The 19,265-nt window shown below is 37.8% G+C and overlaps 1 protein-coding gene across 6 annotated transcripts in view; it reads left to right on the top strand.

Annotated features, from left to right (window-relative positions):
* TTK (TTK protein kinase) overlaps positions 1-15,871 on the top strand; it is a 51,559-nt gene extending 35,688 nt beyond the window's left edge. For all 6 annotated transcript variants that reach the window (XM_049695351.1, XM_049695353.1, XM_049695352.1 and 3 more), the window contains exons 15-22: positions 662-819; positions 952-1,103; positions 2,470-2,594; positions 4,169-4,249; positions 7,285-7,461; positions 7,969-8,053; positions 8,355-8,452; positions 10,161-15,871. In XM_049695351.1, the coding sequence (XP_049551308.1) occupies positions 662-819; positions 952-1,103; positions 2,470-2,594; positions 4,169-4,249; positions 7,285-7,461; positions 7,969-8,053; positions 8,355-8,452; positions 10,161-10,247 (963 nt within the window). In that variant the 3' untranslated portion in view covers positions 10,248-15,871. The remainder of the gene's footprint in view (positions 1-661; positions 820-951; positions 1,104-2,469; positions 2,595-4,168; positions 4,250-7,284; positions 7,462-7,968; positions 8,054-8,354; positions 8,453-10,160) is intronic.
* Positions 15,872-19,265: the final 3,394 nt, after the last annotated feature.

Here is a 19,265-nt window from a genome sequence, read left to right as displayed (position 1 = left end):
TCTTGCATTTTAGAAGCCCCATCCCTGTTGCACGTTTGCTGAAAGTTAGACACATTAGCAGTGTTTTCGAAATGTACTATCTGCCTTATCAATATTGCTTAGAAGTTGACTGTCATTATAGCCAGAGCAATTTGACCTGGACCTCAATATGCTGACAGGAACATCTTGTTCCTGTCAACTTGATTTTGAAAATTGGACCTGATCTACTTTTTACAGCCGAGTATACTGATAGCTTACAATTAGTACCTATTTTAAAATATTCTCGACCACATGAATGAAATTGTCAACTCCAGGCACAATGGAATAAACACCATCTGTGCAATGAATTATCTTTATTACAGCCCTTAGTCTTCCTTAGCATTTTTTAATGTCTTTTTCTGGTTGCAACATCTAACAGAGTGTTATGAATGTATATGAAATTTAAATTACCTTTCTTATATGTAGATAGGGCAACTACCTATGCCCATTGTCATAGGTAGTTGAGAATGTACTGTTACTCTCCTAACATGCTTTTTTTCCTTCTATACTCAAAATAAACCCAGACATTTTAAATTATTCACATCAATAATCCTTAATCTAAGATTTTATCTATTAATGTAGAAATATTGTGGCAGTATGTAAATAGTGTATTCTAACCTTTTTCATTTGTTCTACTCTATAGGTATTTCAGGTGTTGAATGGAAAGAAACAGATACATGCTATAAAGTATGTGAACTTAGAAGAAGCAGATAGCCAAACAATTGATAGTTACCGGAATGAAATTGCTTATCTGAATAAACTACAACAACACAGTGATAAAATCATCCGACTTTATGATTAGTAAGAATTTTTTTTTAACTTAAAAAGAAGACTTTTTTTTGGCTCTAATTCTTAAGATAAATACTTTGTAAATCTTAGTAGTATAACCTAACCATTTATTGTTTTATTGTTTTTGTTTGTTTTTAATGGCAGTGAAATCACAGATCAGTACATCTACATGGTAATGGAATGTGGAAATATTGATCTTAATACTTGGCTTAAAAAGAAAAAATCCATCAATCCATGGGAACGCAAGAGTTACTGGAAAAATATGTTGGAGGCAGTTCACACGATTCATCAACATGGTATTTTAAAATCTCTTTGTATGTAAAATTAAAATATTCATTAGTAGTGCTATCTTAGAGAAATACACCCATAATTTTAAGGTATTGGTTATTGGCACCTTTAGGCTAGATAAACTAAATATTTGGAAGTTTAATAAAGATGAAGGGACAAAACCATTTCTTTAAAATGCTCTTAACAGGGACTTCCCTTGGGGCGCAGTGGTTGAGGATCGCCTGCCAATGCAGGGGACATGGGTTCCATCCCTGGTCCGGGAAGATCCCACATGCTACGGAACAACTGAGCCCGTGTGCCACAACTACTGAGTCCACACGCCGCAACTACTAAAACCTGTGCGCTCTAGGGCCCGTGCTCCGCAATAAGAGAAGCCACCGCAATGAGAAGCCCACGCACCTCAACAAAGAGTAGCCCCCTCTCGCGGCAACTAGAGAAAGCCCGCGCGTAGCAACGAAGACCCAACACAGCCAAAAATAAATAAATTAATTAAAAAAAAATGCTGTTAACGAGAGGATATAGTGCATGAACTCAAATCCCCACATCCATAAAGCATGCATAATACGAAATGTATCATTGTCAGTATTAACATAGTCCATAATCCTGGGTCTCCAAATACTTGGATTATAGCAGATATGAGACTGGGGTTCAGGTATCCTAAAAATCTGAGATTTTTTTCACTTATTCTCCTAGTTGTTTTGTATTGTGTACCTTGTATGGGAGTTGGTTTTACTTTTTTTTTTTTAACTGTTAGCCCTACATTCTGGGTTGGCTTTCACCTTACTTGGCCTTGGTTCTTTTTATGGCTTCTTTGCCTTTACCTTTTCCTTATTTTAAATAACTGATAATGTAGGTAATTGTAAATCGTCTCCTTGTGTCTCCCGTCCTATAAGTTAAAAGATAATTCACCAGTGATGAAGATCAGGCTGTAGGGCTGGATATGTCAGGAGCATTAGGGTCCTACCACCTGGCAGTGTAATTTACAGTGCTCTGTCGTGGGCAGTGAATCACAGTGGTTGTTAAGAGCATAAACTCTGAAGCCAGACTGCCTGGGTTCAACTCATGACACTGTTACTTAGGCTGTGTGACCTTGAACAGATTGCTTAAACTCTGCCTTAGTTTCCTCAGCTAAAAGTGGGGATAATAATAGTACTTAACCTCAGCATTGGTATGAGGGTTCAATGATTCAATACAAGCGACAAACTTCAAATAGTGCCTGGCACGTAGCAAGTGCTGTATGTTTCTAGTATACATTAAAAGTGAATATTTAATTTGATTGACTAATTAAAGGAATCAACTCAGCAGATTGTGAAATTTTTTTGTACTTAGGATGTTTAACATGGTCTAATATTATAATGGATTTTTATTTTGAAGGTATTGTTCACAGTGATCTGAAACCTGCTAACTTTCTGATAGTTGATGGAATGCTAAAGCTAATTGATTTTGGAATTGCAAACCAAATGCAACCAGATACAACAAGTATTGTTAAAGACTCTCAGGTAATGAATGGCTGGTTACCACACAGTAGAGTTCAATTCCTTTTCACCTTTGAAGTATTATTTTGCTAATGAGGATTTTATTTTTCCCTACTTCATTTTTCAAAGGATTTGAAGCCTTTTTACAAGAACAGATATTATAACTATAAAAAACAAATTAATCACATGATTAAGACAATTTTAGTATAGAAAGTCAAGATCTGGTAGAAATATATCCAGCAATTTTGAATGATTTTGCTATAGCTGAGGTAGAGAAGCAGTAATATCTGCCTTGGAAATCATCTTGGTCATTATCTAAAATTCACCTGAAACTTTTTCTCAGTTTCCTGGTAGCAACCAAAGAGAGAATTGCAGTTTCATGTTTTTCATTGTCCATAAGGTAAAATTATTTCATTCTTCCAGAGAAGTAAAGCTTTCCCTATCACTTACATTTGAAAAAAAATTCTTAATTAGGCCTTCCTATTGGAAACACCATAATAAATATACTCAACTGCATTTTTATAATAGGATATGCGATAGCAATCGTAATAAATCGTAATAAATGTGTCCCCCTAAAAACTGAGGTGATGACAACCAAAGAATGACTAAAAATAATCCTGCTTGGAGCCAAGACAGTGTGTTTCATGTATACAGATTGCTGACGTGGATCTTCCTTAATCCTAGCAGTAAAACTGGATTCTTTCAGGAGTAGATGGGCAGCATGCCCTTCAAACAATTCTATTTGACAATCACTTCTTTCTATATCAAAAATATGGCTGAACATTTAGTTGTAAATCAGCTTGACGATATCGTCTATGGTAAGGCTCTATAGGTATTCTGTGTTTGAAAGCAGAATCATTTTAGAATAAAATGAATGCAGTGTAAGGTTGGCATACTCGTGCTGTGGAAAATCTTGCATAATGCAGACACCCATCTCATCTCTATTTGGACGTGGGCCCAGGGAGACAAAGCTAGATTTTTGGTTGGTTGTTTGGTTTATTTAAAAATGTGTTCTGGGGCTTCCCTGGTGGCGCAGTGGTTGAGAGTCCGGCTGCCGATGCAGGGGACACGGGTTCGTGCCCCGGTCCGGGAAGATCCCACATGCCGCGGAGCGGCTGTGCCCGTGAGCCATGGCCGCTGAGCCTGCGCGTCCGGAGCCTGTGCTCCGCAACGGGAGAGGCCACAACAGTGAGAGGCCCGGGTACCGCAAAAAAAATAAATAAAAAAAATTAAAAAAATAAAAAAGTGTTCTGGGTCTATTCCAGCACAGAAATGAGTGATTGATCAATTCCTTCAAAGTTTATGGCCATTAATATAATTTTATCCTGGAAAGATTTATGGTTGCTGCCCACCGTAAGAAATAGCTCAGCATTCTGTAAGGAGTCAATTATTTTTATTATGAATCTAATTTATTTTGCTGGAATTGTGAAGAAATTTATGTCTTAATATTTTTCTCAGTTATTAGAGTTTCTCAAATATATTAACTGAAACCTGTAACTCTCCAAGTTGCCAAAAATCTGGCATTCGTGTTTTAAAAAATCTAAAGCAGAATGAAGTATTTTCATTGATTTCTGTGTTTTCTGTGATTTGGCAAGTAGGTTGGTACAGTTAATTATATGCCACCAGAAGCAATCAAAGATATGTCTTCCTCAAGAGAAAATGGGAAATCCAAATCGAAGGTACTGTAAGGTTATTTACATACCATTTCTCTGGCACAAATAGGGAATGGGCTAGTCTCTGAATGAACTTAACAGATAACTGAAAAGTTATTCTTTAAGTTCTAAAACTTTTTAGGCCATTACAGAGACCTTGCTTTATTAAGCAAACTGTCATGGGATTCAGTTTCACTTTTCTTTATTGATTTGAGATTGTTCTTTTAATATTGTGCTTTTAATATGGTGATGCCTCACAATGTGCTCCTATAAGAAATGCACACAGGATGTGTTTTGAGTTTTAAAAATAAAGAAAAAAAATAAGACTAAATTAGCTCTGATACGGGCACCTTAAATTAAATAACAGTGAACTGATAACCTTTGTTTCCTTTCTGATTCTTAAATTTTATCTACCATTTCTTCATTTGTTAATTTTCTGTTTCCAAGAGCAACTCTAGTAGGTAATATTCCCAGGTACCTTCCCACTTTTCTTATTTCACCACCTCTGTGAGCTTTTGTGTTAGCCTCGTTGGTGCCCCTTGCTGGATCCATTCTGCCTGCCATGGTGCCTCTGGCTCCCAAGCTAATCCTTCTTTCTCTATACCAGTGTCTTCAAATGGATGCAAGCACACACCACTGTGCAGTACCTGCGTTCAAGTCATAGATCTGCCTCTTTATCAACTGTCTTTGTGACTGAACTTGCCTAGTTTCTTCATCTGCAAGTTAGGCTTGCACACAGTACCTATTTTAAAAGTAATTGAGGATTAAACGAGAAAGAATACAGAGCACTTAGTACATTGTCCAGCTTGAAACAATTGCTTAATAAATGTGCTTTCATTTACTAAATTATATTTTCCTTCCTAGGAAATTGTGGCTTCTAAATATCTTTTCAAATAGCTGGCATAAAATTATGCCAAATAGTCTCTCTTATAAAAATTCTTTTTATACCTCTTTAGCTTCTCCTTTTCTTTTAATACTTAGATTTGTCTTTCTCTTTTTCTTGATTAGACTTGCCAGGGTTTTGTTAATTTTAAAGAACCAGGTCTTCATTTCATTTATTAATTCTATTTTCATTTGTCTTCTAATTAGTTTCTGCTTTTATCTTTGTTATTTATATTCCCTTTAGGTTTCTCCCCCCAGCTTCTGCATTTAAATAATTGCTAATTTAATTTTAGTATTCTTCCTTATAATTAAAACATTAAAACTGAATTTTACTTTGCGTTTTACTTTAGCTGCTACTTCTAGGTTTTATGGTAGTGTTTCTTATTTTCATTAATTTCCAAAATTTCTAATTTCAGTTTTAAAATTGTTTCATTCTTTGTTACTTTAAAATTAAATTTACTTTGAACTGCATGTAGTGTTCAGATTCTTTTCAGTTATCAACTCAGTACTTAAATAGGTCGTATTGGTCAATCTCAACTAGTGATTCTGAATAGAAGATAAATTTTTATCCCAACATGGGAGGTAATCCTTGTTATGGAAGAGCTCAAAGCCCCTCCCAGTCTCCCTCTGTTCTCGAATTGCTTTCCGGTGAACAGGCTTGGCCATCTGGGGCTCCTGTTCTGAGGTCTGTTGGGCCCATTCATTACTTCTCTCTCCTCTCTGCTTCAAATGCCTCTACCACGCATGACCTGTGGCTGTGGGTAGTTTGTCTCCATTCACGTTCCGCTTTTATTGTAAATATTTTCCATATGTTTACGGTTTTGCTACCAGGCTGCTCTGTCTGTCTTATCTGGGGCTTTGGAGAGTTTGAAAACCACACGGCCACAGCCATTTTTCCAGAATCTGAAATTCTTTTTAATTCATGATTTAGTATTTAGAAATGGACTTATATTTCCAAGTGGTTAAATTGGAGGAAGAGGAGGTTATTTTTTTATTAATTTTCAGTTTTCTTTGTGTTCAGATAACGGGATCTATTCTGTCATGTTCTGAAAGGCATGTTTAAATTTGCCCTCCTTCAAAGAATTTAATACAATTTTTGCTTTATATAGTTCTATTAAATGTGGTTTCAGTGCATAGAAGTTCATAACTGTCATCTCTTCTTGGTTGATTGTACCTTTTATCACTGTAAAATGGCTTTCTCTCTTCTGTTAGAAGCATTTTGCCATGTTCTCTTTTTCTAATATTAATATTGCTGTCTCTGCTTTCGTTTCCTTTTTTTTTTCTTTCTTGCATTTGGTTATAGATGTCCATTTCTTTTTTCCTTGTACCTTTCTGTGTCATTTGGTTTAGATTAATCCTTTGTGTAGAGTATGTGGTTACATTTTGTTTTAATGCATATTGAGTATCTTTTAAAAGAGGAATTTAGCCATTCTCATTTATTATGATCACTTCTGTGTTTGGTCTTAATCATGTTCTTTTAAAAGTCAAAAGCATAATTATGTTATAATATCACATTATTTCTAATGAGATTATTTAATACAAAGAACATTTAATAATAAGTAATATTTATTGAGTACTTACTATACCAGAAACTATTCTCTATGCTTACCCATATCTCATGGTTACATCATTTAAGGCCCATGACAACGTACTTTTGTTATTTCTGTTTTAGAGATGAGGAAACAGAGACAGGTAGAATTACTAGCTAGTGATAAGACCAGGATTCAAGCCCAGCCCAGCCCAGTCTGGCTCTATAGTTTGTGTTCTTAAGTTTAGGATAGCTCAACTTAAATAACCTTTTTAAAATCTATACATACTTATGAATTTACATAAAAACTTATTTTAATGCAGTAATTTTGGGGAAAACATGTAAATTTAAAATGTGCACTTAGGGTTTTTAGTTTTGTGTTTTCACAGGCTGACAAGAATGTCATATTTTGTTTCAGTTGAAATATTTTGATTATGAGTTTGTTGAAAGATTTAAACTGAAGTTCATTTCTTTTGATAAAATAACCAAGTGTAATCAAAACGAGAAGAGGATGTTTTGTCATGAACATAGTCTAATAGTTGGACATTTATTGAGATTTAGTTATGATTTTAAATATTAGGGTGTGTGTGTGTGTATAATATTTTAATTTTATGTTAAAATAACAGTAACTTCTTTTTTTTTTTTAACTTAGATAAGCCCCAAAAGTGATGTTTGGTCCTTAGGTTGCATTTTGTACTATATGACTTACGGGAAAACACCATTTCAGCATATCATTAATCAGATTTCTAAATTACATGCCATAATTGACCCTAATCATGAAATTGAATTTCCTGATATTCCAGAGAAAGATCTTCAAGATGTGTTAAAGGTAACATTAATAGTATATACATATAGAAGAGCTATATTTCATGTAGTACTTAATTGTTTACTTAAAGAAATAGCTGAGGGAGTTCTCTGGCTGTCCAGTGGTTAGGACTCAGCACTTTCACTGCCATGGCCCGGGTTCAATCCCTGGTCAGGGAACTAAGATCCCACAAGCCTCATGGCACACCCAGAAAAGAAAAAAGAAAGAAAAAGAAATAGTTGAAATGATTGGAATTATGTAACTGGCTTAGATATAACTGAGAGGTCTATTGAGAGGAATTGCTTACTGAGTTAGTTTTTAAAGATGTGTTAAGTTCACTTTGAAGGTTTTTAAAACTTATGAATACTTGGAGATTTTGCAAAAATGACGTGTAAAATAATTTTGTCATTTCTAAGTAGGCTCTCTAGAAAGCAACTTCTGTAATATGATGCAGTCTGGGAAAATACTGTATCAATATTGCATAAGAAAACTTGCTTTGTTTTTAAAAAATATTTATCTTTATTTTTATAGTGTTGCTTAATAAGGGACCCTAAACAGAGGATCTCCATTCCTGAGCTCCTGGCACATCCATATGTTCAGATTCAAACTCATCCAGGTACTTCTTTAAAAATAAGTTTATTACCAGATTGCTAATATAAACAGCCTTCTGGCTGCTCTCCTCCTGCCTGCCTCCTTCCTTAAGGATATTCCTTAATGCTAAATACTAAAATAAATGAGATCACCTTTCTCTACCTGCTGGCATTCATTTTACCTATCCTAGGTAAGGGGCTATGATCAGTGATAAGTTACAAGAATGCCAGTTATTGTGCTTTTAAACAGAATACATATTTATATATGAACTTATATTTTTCTTATTTGATACCAGTGTGCTCTTGATTATATATATTATTTTACAGGGAACCAGATGGCTAAGGGAACCACTGAAGAAATGAAATATGTTCTGGGCCAACTTGTTGGCCTGAATTCTCCTAACTCCATTTTGAAAACTGCTAAAGTATGTCTATTCTTTGTCTACACTAATTTTAATCGTTTTGTATAATTTAGTGAGTTAGACACTTAAACAAGTAATGCAAAGGAAAGTTGGCCCAATCATCAGATCAGCTATGAAGTGTGTTTCTGTATTTAGATACTTAACATGTACTTTTTGACAAATATAGATTTATTAGATTTATATTCTTATTGTGCAGACAGCAGCATTGAAAATGGATTGTCATATAGGGTGCATTGAAAAGACTGCTGTTGGGTCTCAACTGGAATAAATTCAATAAGGAATCTTAAATCAACACCATTTTTAACACAGCTTTTGAATTCATTTTTTTCTAGCCAACTTTATTTTTAAACCATCGTAGAGAAATCACAGTACTTGTCACATGTAATGACTTCTGTGAGGCTGTATATAGCAGTCAGTACATTTCTCAAAGCAAATGTCTCAAATCTTTTAGTCTCCCAATGCCTCTTTATATCTATACCATAATTTTCTGGATCTCACTGACATCAAACACCTAGTCATTTCCAGAACACTAGGTATGCTTATTGACTTTAGTTACTAGTTATATATATCAGTTATAACATTATTGTAAAATTATGGGAGCTTAAACTAAAATCACTGTTAGCTCTATGGATAGGGATAACACCAATCTAAGATGTTAAGAACTTGGATACAGTTTTGGAGGAATTTACTATATATTCACCATTATATTTGTATCCATATGATATAAGGTAAATTTTTTCTTAAATTTTCTCAAGTTCTGATAGCTAAATCAATGGCTTTAGGAATTGAAATTGGACAAAATTTGTTCTGTAATTTTTCTCTATGTTTCATATCTCTATGTTTTAAATTTCTACCAGTGTATTGTTTAAAGCCTTTTATAAATAAAATTGAGGTGGGTTACCTTTATCACTAAGGTTATGTGTTCCTTGATGGCAAAGATATCTTTCATCTTCATAAATTAGATGTTGGCTTAGCCTTAAGTCCTTTACTAAATATGTAGATTTTAATATAGCTAATTATACTTATTTGTATAGCAGTTGTATTTTTTTTAAATGCCTTCCATTCTTTAGTTTAAATATCAGCTGAAAGTATATTTCCTGATGAGTGTATTTTACAGTATAGGAATTTATCTAAGACTGGCTTTATTTAAGAAAAAGTAAGGTATCTTGTAATAACCTATAATGAAAAAGCATATGAAAAACAATATATAGAGAGAGGGATAGATAGATACAGATACAGATATAGATATAATCTGAATCACTTTGCTGTACACCAGACACTAACACAATATTATAAATCAGCTGTACTTCAATTTTTAAAAAAAGAGTTTTGCTATGCAATATTGTACATCAACTATACTTCAATAAAAATAAACAATTTAAAAAGAGGTTTGTTGAAACAGAAAAGAAAAAGAAAAAGTAAGGGAGATTAAGAAGGCCTTGAGGATGCATATATATGCTTATAAATAGCTATGTTACATTTTTCTTACAGAAAGATTGATCTGCATTGCATGATCGCTGATTCTTAGGCCAAGCTAGCTGTTTAAAAATTTTTCATTATCTCCAATAGTGTATAAAATAATTTCCTAATTATAAGAACAAGGGAGAAATTTGTTACATATTAGAAGATGTGGAGTTAAACTTTGTTAATCTGATACGGTAATACATTGAATTTTAAAAGTTATAAATCAGATGTGTGTTTTTAATTTCAGACTTTATATGAGCACTATAGTGGTGGTGAGAGTCATGATTCCTGTTCATCATCCAAGACTTTGGAAAAAAAATGGGGAAAAAAATGATTTGCAGCTACTCATAAACTGTCAGGTATCACCTGTAAAATATATTGGACTGTTATACTCTTGATTCTGTGTGGAAATCTACTCCTGAAGACAACTTCACTCTGAAATGTCATTGGCAGAAAAATTCAGTGGATTATCCTCAAAAGAAAACTGTAAAAAACCACTAATGACACTGTATGTATTAAATTGTAGAATTGTTTTCTCTTTTGTGCTTCCCTGTAAATCTAATCTATTTGATATCATTTTCACACTTGGAATAGTGGGTGAAAAGTGGAAATATTTTCTGAAGGACTATGTAAATAGGCTTTGTATAGTATAAAATGACACTAAAATGTCAAAGTTGTAGAACTGTTTTCTTCAAGCAAATACATTGTTGGTGAGGCAACAGAATTCTTAATAAAAATGGATTAAGGGGAAACATGAGAGTAGACCTTAGTAAATTAACTTTGGGGGAAAAAAAATTCCAGAGTGTTCAAATTCTAAAGTAGATTTCCGGTTGTTTTATGGCACTGATAATACTCCAGCATTTTAGGGCTTCACTTGGCTCTCTTAATTCTCCGTTTCATTCTTCATAGTATCTATTGTTTTGGGTGTTCAGAGTATCATGCTGGATTCTAAGATGTAGTCTGTATAGGGCATGACCTCAATTGTACGACTTGCTTGGTAATGAGTAATTACAAATGTGGTCCCAGAATTTCTGAGTCTGAATCGAACAGATTACTTAAGGATATTACCATGTAGTATTCTTTTCCCCAAATTTTTCTTTAGCTTTTAAAACAGTTTTAGAGTCTCAGCAAAATTGAGGGGAAGGTGCAGAGATTTCCCATTTAACCCCTGCCCCACACATGCACAGCCTCCCCCATTACCAACATCCCCACCAGAGTGGTACTTTTGTTACATTTAAGGAACCTACATTGACGCACTGTAATAATCACCCGAAGTCTATAGTATACACATACCTAGTTCGCTCTTGGTGGTGCATGTTCTAGGGATTTGGACAAATGTATAATAGCATGTATCTATCATTATACTATTGTAAAAATATTTTCAGTGCCTGAAAATTCACTGTGCTCCACCTATTCATCCCTCCCCTGCCCCCAACCCCTGGGAACCACTGATCTGTTTGCTGTTTCTATAGTTCTGCCCTTTCTAGAATGTCATGTAGCTGGAATTATACAGTACGTAGCCTTTCAGATTAGCTTCTTTCACTTAGCAATGTGCACTTAGTAACATGCACCTCCATGTCTTTTCATGGCTTGAGAGCTCATTTCTTTATAGTGCCTAGTAGTATTCCATTGTCTGGATGGACCACAGTTTATCCATTCACCTCCTGAAGGACATCTTGGTTGCTTCCAGTTTTTGGCAATTATGAATAAAGCTGCTGTAAACATCTGTGTGCAGGGCTTTGTGTGGTGTTCAGCTTCAGAGGAGTTGACTACCAAGGAGCATGACTGATGGATTATATGGTAAGAGTATGTCTAGTTCTGTAACAAAGTGCCAAACGGTCTTGCACAGTGGCTGCGCCGTTGTGCATTGTCTCCCGCAGTGAGTGAGCGTTCCTGTTGCTCCACATCCTCGCCAGCATTTGGTGTTGCCAGTGTTCCAGATCTGGGTCACTCTAGTAGATGTGTTGTGGTATCTCATTGTTTTTTGTTTTTTGTTTTTTTGCAGTACGTAGGCCTCTCACTGTTGTGGCCTCCTCCATTGCGGAGCACAGGCTCCGGAGGTGCAGGCTCAGCGGCCATGGCTCACGGGCCCAGCCGCTCTGCGGCATGTGGGATCTTCCCGGACCGGGGCACGAACCCATGTCCCCTGCATCGGCAGGCGGACTCTCAACCACTGCGCCACCAGGGAAGCCCCCTCATTGTTGTTTTAATTTGCGTTTCCCTGATGACAGCTGACGTGTGGAGCATTGTTTCGTACTTACGTGCCATCCACCTGATACCTTCTTTAGTGAGATCTTTGCTTCTTTGTCAAAGATCTGTTAACTATATATATGGGGTTCTATTTCTGGGCCGTCCATTCTGTTCCATTGATCAATTTAGCTTTTCCTTCACCAATACCACACTGTCTTGATTACTGTCACTTTACAGTAAGTCTTGAAGTCAGGTGGTGTCAATCCTCCAACTTTGTTCTTCTCCTTCAGTAGTGTGTTGGCTGTTCTGGGGGGTTTTGCCATTTCACATAGAGTTAAAATCTGTTTGTCAGTATCCCCAAGTAACTTGCTGGAATTTTGATTGGGATTATATTGAATCCCAATTGTAGATCAAATTGGGAAGAACTGACATCTTGACAGTATTGAGTCTTCCTGTCCAAGAACATGGACTATTTCTCCATTTATTTAGTTCTTCCTTGATTTCATTCTTCAGAGTTTTGTAGTTTTCCTTATATAGACCTTGTACTTACATTGTTAGATTTGTATATGAATATTTCATTTTGGGGGCTGCTAATGTAAATGGCATTGTGTTTTTCATTTCAAATTCCACTTCTTCTTTGCTGTTATATAGGAAAATGATTGACATTTATATATTAACCTTGTATCCTGCAGTGTCGCTATAGTTGCGTATTTGTTCCAGGAGTGGTTTTATGGATTCTTTTGGATTTTCTACATACAAGATAATGTCATCTGCAAACAGGACAGTTTTATTTCTTCCTTCCCAATCTGTATACCTTTTATTTCTTCTTACTGCAGTAGGTAATACTTCCAGTATGATGTTGGAAGGAGTGACGCCAAGTCTTTGCCTTGTTTTTGGTCTTAGTGGGAAAACCTCAAGTTTTTATTAAGTATGATGTTTGCTGTATGTTTTTTATAGATATTCTTTATCACATTAAGAAAGTTCTCTGTTTCTAGCTTGCTGAAAGTTTTTATCGTGAATGGGTGTTGGATTTTGTCAAATGCTTTTTCCGTATCGATCAATAATGGTCATGTGATTTTTCTTTTCTTAGCCTGTTGATGTGATGGGTTATTGTGTGTTATTATAACTGACACCATCTTGGGCCCTTCTAGTTTCTCCTGTCCTTCTGCTGACCCTGCGCAAGATTGTACTCTGTCTTGTTTCCAAGCACCTACCCCCCATACCCTAAGTTAACTATAAAATTGTCCCAGTGGCCCCTCGGCGTGCAGCTGTGAATGCTTCCGGGTCATTATCTGTCCAATCCCAATCCCACCCTATGATTAAATTACCATAAAATAAACTGGTCCGCTGATTGTATGGATCAGTTTGTCCGTCTCAAGATGCCTTTCCAGCTCAGTGGGCACTTTTCATTTCTTCCGTCCTCTAGCAATTACATTAATTGATTTTTGAATGTTGAACCAGTCTTGCATATCTGGGATAAATCCCACTTGGTTGTGGTTTATCATTTTTTTATACATTCTCTCTTAAAATTACCCCTTGAAAGTGACACCCTTTACTTCCACTCACAATTCATTGGCTAAAGAATTTACATGGTTAAATGTAATAACCATGTGTTCAAAAGAAAAAGAAAAAAAGAGCTAGAAATATATGATGAACAGCACCAATTAAAATTTATCAGAAGATATAGCAATACTCTTTTATTTTGCTTCAATCAAGGGTTCCTACCCTGTAGTTCAGGGCCTCCCAGGACTACTGGGTATTGAGTGGCACAAAGAGAATAGAAGTATTCTATTTTCTTACGTCACTTTGGAGGGGTTTTATTTTATGCTACTTTCCCAAAGTAGTTACAAACAACTTGGGGATGCTCTCCATGAATCTTCTCCTTTCTCTTCCTTCTTTTCTTTCTTCCTTCCTTCCTCTCTCCTCTACTTCTCCACTTTTACCTTTGGAGAAAGTGTATTGTACCGAAGAGGAAAATGTATGAGTAATTACACTACTTAGTTGCTTAATAGTTAAAGTAAGAAATAACCTTTATTGGGTTCCAATGTTTGTAGAGCTATAATAATGTAAAAATTATGTATAGAATACATATAATATATACATAATTTGTATGCTATGTTATTAGAAATATATAAAATTAGTGCATTTGAGAGAATAAGGTCAGAAAGGCCCCTATAGGCACAGATAGGGTAAGGAGGAGGTGATTGTGGATGGCCGTTCACATTCTGACACAGTTGGCACTCAATCAAGCAAGTGAAGCGCAGCGCCCAGCCCACACTCTGTTACAGAGTCTCCTTGGCACTGGAGCAAGTGAAGCAGAGGGCCCAGCCCAAACTCTGTTACAAAGTCTCCACTTAGTTTAAGGCTACTATATGTTATGTCCTTATAGGATATCTAATATGTCGGAGGTACAATATGCTTTTTTCAAAGCATGTGCCAATGAAGAAAAATGATAACTAGTCACAGAGCAATGGTGGGCTAGCTAACTCTAGCCGGGAGAAAAGTCTAGTGGAGTCTGTGGTGATGGTGGGGCTGGGTGGGGGCTATTGAAAGCAGGGAGAGGAGTGAGATTCTTTGGAGAAGGGTTAGGAGCCATATCTGGGGAGGCTCGAGCATGCTGCCTCTCTTCTCTTCCGTGGGACCGATCATCCCAAATAAACCTGGGGCGTTGCCTCCTCCAGTTCATTTCTTTTGATAAATGGAAAGCAGTCATAGATGGAGGCTTTTCCTTGTGCATCTGTCATTTAGTGGGTTGGTTTTTCTTTTTAATTTTTATTTTATAGTGGAGTCTAGTTGATTTACAATGCTGTGTTAGTTTCAGGTGTACAGCAATGTGATTCAGTTATACATATACATGCATCTATTCTTTTTCAGATTCCTTTCCCATATAGGTTATTATAGAGTATTGAGTAGAGTTCCCTGTGCTCTACAGTAGGTCCTTGTGGACTATCTAGTTTATTCATTTAGTGTGTTTTTTTGTTTTGTTTTGTTTTTTTGCGGTACACGGGCCTCTTACTGTTGTGGCCTCTCCCGTTGCGGAGCACAGGCTCCGGACGCGCAGGCTCAGTGGCCATAGCTCACGGGCCCAGCCGCTCCACGGCATGTGGGATCTTCCCGGACCGGGGCACGAACCCGTGTCCCCTGCATCGGCAGGCGGACTCTCAACCACTGTGCCACCAGGGAAGCCCCATTTAGTGTGTTTTTTAATGTTATTATAAAAGGAAAAAGGTCTCCTCTTTTTTTGGGGGGGGAGGCCGTACCACAGTTTGTGGGATCTTAGTTCCCCGACCAGGGATTGAACCCAGGCCCTCAGCACTGAGGGTGTGGAGTCCTAACCACTGGACCACCAGGGAATTCCTTTTTTTTTTTTTCCTTGAAAATAGTCTCATCTTAATCTAGTTGAAAAGTAAGTAGAAAGAAACATAAGTTACACCTAATCCCATCACCCTGAGTTAGTTACTGATAACATTTGGCATATTTGCACAATTGAGATAATATGTTAACAACTTTATACTCCTGTTTTTTCACCTACCTTTCTCATAGGCATTTTCCTAAGTCATTTAAACCTTTCATAAATATAATTTTGATTCCTATGAAATGTCCTATCACGTGAATATACAAACATAGTTCCTTATTTTTTATTTTGTGTAAAATAATTCAGAATAAACCTTAACAAAGCTGTTTTGTTTTTAAAGAATGGAAGTTAATGTTTGTCCAAAAACATAACTAATAATATAAATCCACAAATAAATAAACATCGTGACACCATCTTTGTTCAAATGTCAGTTTGCTAATGAGACCCTCCTTAAACAGCATATTTAAAATCATAATCCCCCTGTTCCCTATACTCCATAATCCCCTTACTTTCTTTATTACTTATAATAGTATTTATCCTTCTAACATTCTCTATAATTGATTTTTTACTGTTCATCTCCCTCCATTGTAATACCAGTCCCAGAATGCAAACCTTTTTATTGGTTTTGTTCACTCCTGTATCCCCAGCACTGAACACGGTGTCTGGCCTGTAGTTGCCACTTGATACATCCTGGTTGGAAACATGAATAAGAGCTTTTCTTCCTGGAAAGGGAGAATTATAAGACATTTCTTACGGAGGATATACAATAGGAGCCGTTTTAGCAAACCGTGGCTAGCCCAGCAGAAAGCTGTAATAACCCCTAGAGCGCTAGACAAGGTGAGATGTCCTTGATGGCGATCACCTGTTCAGCGTGACCTGGACACTGGTATTCGAGGAGCAAAGGATGTTCACAGGGGCAGACCCTTCTTCCAGGCGCGCCCTTGACTGATAGAATTGCACACAGAATCAGGATCTGCCTTTCCACAGAGGCGTTACAGGACATGGTCCCAGATGCAGTATTTCTGTGTTCAAATAAATGAAGTACACTGAAGTCTCTGCCCCGGGTGCTTATTTCTGTGTTTCTCCTCTTCCTAAGATATGAAGGGAATTTTTTTTTTTTTTTTTTTCTGTAGCCCAGATGTCCTGGCATTGACTTTCTAGTCCGCGCTGACGCCACAGGAGAGCAAACGCTTGGAAGTTTGACAGGAACAAGGGGCAAGCAGTGAGCCTGTGTGTGCCCACAGCTCTGGGAAGCAGGTGAGGGCGGGCGCCATCGTTCCCCGACTCTGAGGGGCTCCCTGGCTCTCTCTCGCATGCAGACTCCCCAGAACTGACTGCTTGTCACCCCCAGATGCTCTCCCCACCCCAGGCTGAGGCTCGCTCTGCTCCACGCGCTTGGCTGGCTGGAGAGGGCCCCCTTGTGGTAGGAGCGGGGATGCCGCTCACCCCAGAAATTTGGAAGCCAGGCTTAGTGCGTCAAAGTTCACAGCCCCCAGGCCGGTGTGGCATAGCAGCGACAGCAGTTGTGGTTCTGGTCCTGGGCGAGAATTTCTGGTTTGGGTGTGAGTCTGCACAAATGACTCACTTGAAACAATGCTGTAGGGCTCAGCCAGGGACTGGCTTGCTAAGTGGGTCAGGTCAAGTTGAAAGACATTGGCAATCACAGGTTACCCAATCTGTCTGGGTCACTGCCCAGACCACTTTTCTTGCATTCTTGCAAATCTTTGTGTTTATTTTGTCCTCATCAGCTGGTGCTGCTTAATCTTCTATGACTGGGGGCAACGGAACAAGCAGGAAGGGATCAATTCAAGCAGCCACTGCTTATAACAAAGACTGATTTTGTATCTTCTGATAATCAGGACAGCTCTATGTCCAACATTCTCCTTTTTTGTTGTTTTTCCTTGCCATTTCAGTCCACAGATTGAAAGTCTAAACAGTTTTCTCTCCCTTTTCCCCTGCTTTTCCCATACCTATCCCAACTATGTGCCGGTTTCTTTCCTGATTCCCTCCTATTTTTTCACTCCTCACTTTGTAAGCTGAGTGATTCTGGCATTCGTGAACCTCCAGGAGCCGGGGAATTGCTTCCTCCCTGATTTCATCTTCTTAGAATGGTATCATTCGGGCCACTCTGTGTCACTCTGTAGATGAAGAAACTGAGCCCTGAAAGTTAACAACTTGCCCAGTGATGCACGGCTGTTTATTTTCACAGTGGAAACTAGAATCCAGATCTTCTGACTTGACCATCCTAGGCCTCTTATTTTTTCTTTAAATCTCTACAGCTTTAAAAAATAATAACTACTAATTTTTAAGAGTCTATATTGTATGAATCTTTATTTTATCTAGGTGAGAATAATTAATACCTAACTTGATCCCAAATTTTCAGAAGTGAGACCTAATTCTAAAAAATGTTTAATAACTGAGATGAACTGAAATAATGATGTAAAAGCAATTGTCACACTGACTAGCATAGGCTTGGCCTTTAATGCCGGTCTGTTCTTCTGAACTTTGAAGTATAATTCAGATCCTCACCTGAAAGTTTCTCCATATCCTTTGTTTGCATCATTAAGGGCACTGGCTTTGAAGTTATTCAGATCTGAATCTGAACCCCAGCTGTGTCATGTACTGTGTAATTTTCCCCTAGCTGTTTAATCTCTGCAAGCCTTGGTTTTTCCACCTACAAAATGAAACTCATAAAACCGTGCGTGATTGCTCTGAGCAGTAAATGTCATGATGCTTCAAAGCACTTAGCACAATGTCAGACATTTAACAAGTGCTTAATAAATGTGGGTTATTTTGGGCTTCCCTGGTGGCGCAGTGGTTGAGAGTCCGCCTGCCGATGCAGGGGACACGGGTTCGTGCCCTCGTCCGGGAAGATCCCACATGCCTCGGAGCGGCTGGGCCCGTGAGCCATGGCCGCTGAGCCTGCGCGTCCGGAGCCTGTGCTCCGCAGCGGGAGAGGCCACAACAGTGAGAGGCCTGCATATTGAAAAAAAAAAAAAATTGTAGATACACAACTTTTCCATAATTTATTTGTGACTGCTGAAGAAGACAGCTCAGGCACAGAGGGCAGTCAGCAGTGGGCAGTGGAAGAAGTGGAGAACTAGATATTTATTTAGATATAATCTCACTGATATTCTCATTGTACAAATGAGGAAACGGGCCCAAAACTGTTCTAAGACTTACCCAAAGTCTTACTGCTCGTGGGTGCATTTCTTTTTTAATTGATGTTTATTATTATTATTTTTTGCGGTACGCGGGCCTCCCACTGCTGTGGCCTCTCCCGTTGCGGAGCACAGGCTCCGGACGCGCAGGCTCAGCAGCCATGGCTCACGGGCCCAGCCGCTCCGCGGCATGTAGGATCCTCCTGGACCGGGGCACGAACCTGCGTTCCCTGCATCGGCAGACGGACTCTCAACCACTGTGCCACCAGGGAAGCCCGTCATGGGTGCATTTTAATAGACACAAATGAGCTTCTTGCCCCAGATCATGTGATTCTGATGATTAGATAGTGCATCTATTCCTTGACTTTGCCCCTTCTTGTGAGACTAAACAAATATTCACAGAGAAGCATTCAAGGATGTTCATGACAGCACACTTATGGGCAAGGAATTGGAGGCAATCTGGGTGTCTGTCACAAGGGAAATGGAATCAAAGGGGTAAATGCCAGCAGCAATAGACTAGGTGTGCATGGGCCACCATGCACAGATCTTGAAAACAGTGCGAAGAAAGTGAGAAACAGAAAGAACTCTTGGGCCCAAAAGCATTTAATTAAAATAAGGGCACACAGAACAATACATATTTTATAAG

This window comes from Orcinus orca, chromosome 12, assembly GCF_937001465.1.
Source record: "Orcinus orca chromosome 12, mOrcOrc1.1, whole genome shotgun sequence".
Lineage (NCBI taxonomy): Eukaryota > Metazoa > Chordata > Mammalia > Artiodactyla > Delphinidae > Orcinus > Orcinus orca.
The sequence above is the reverse complement of the archived record's forward strand: the minus strand, read 5'-3'. Positions and strand labels throughout refer to the sequence as shown.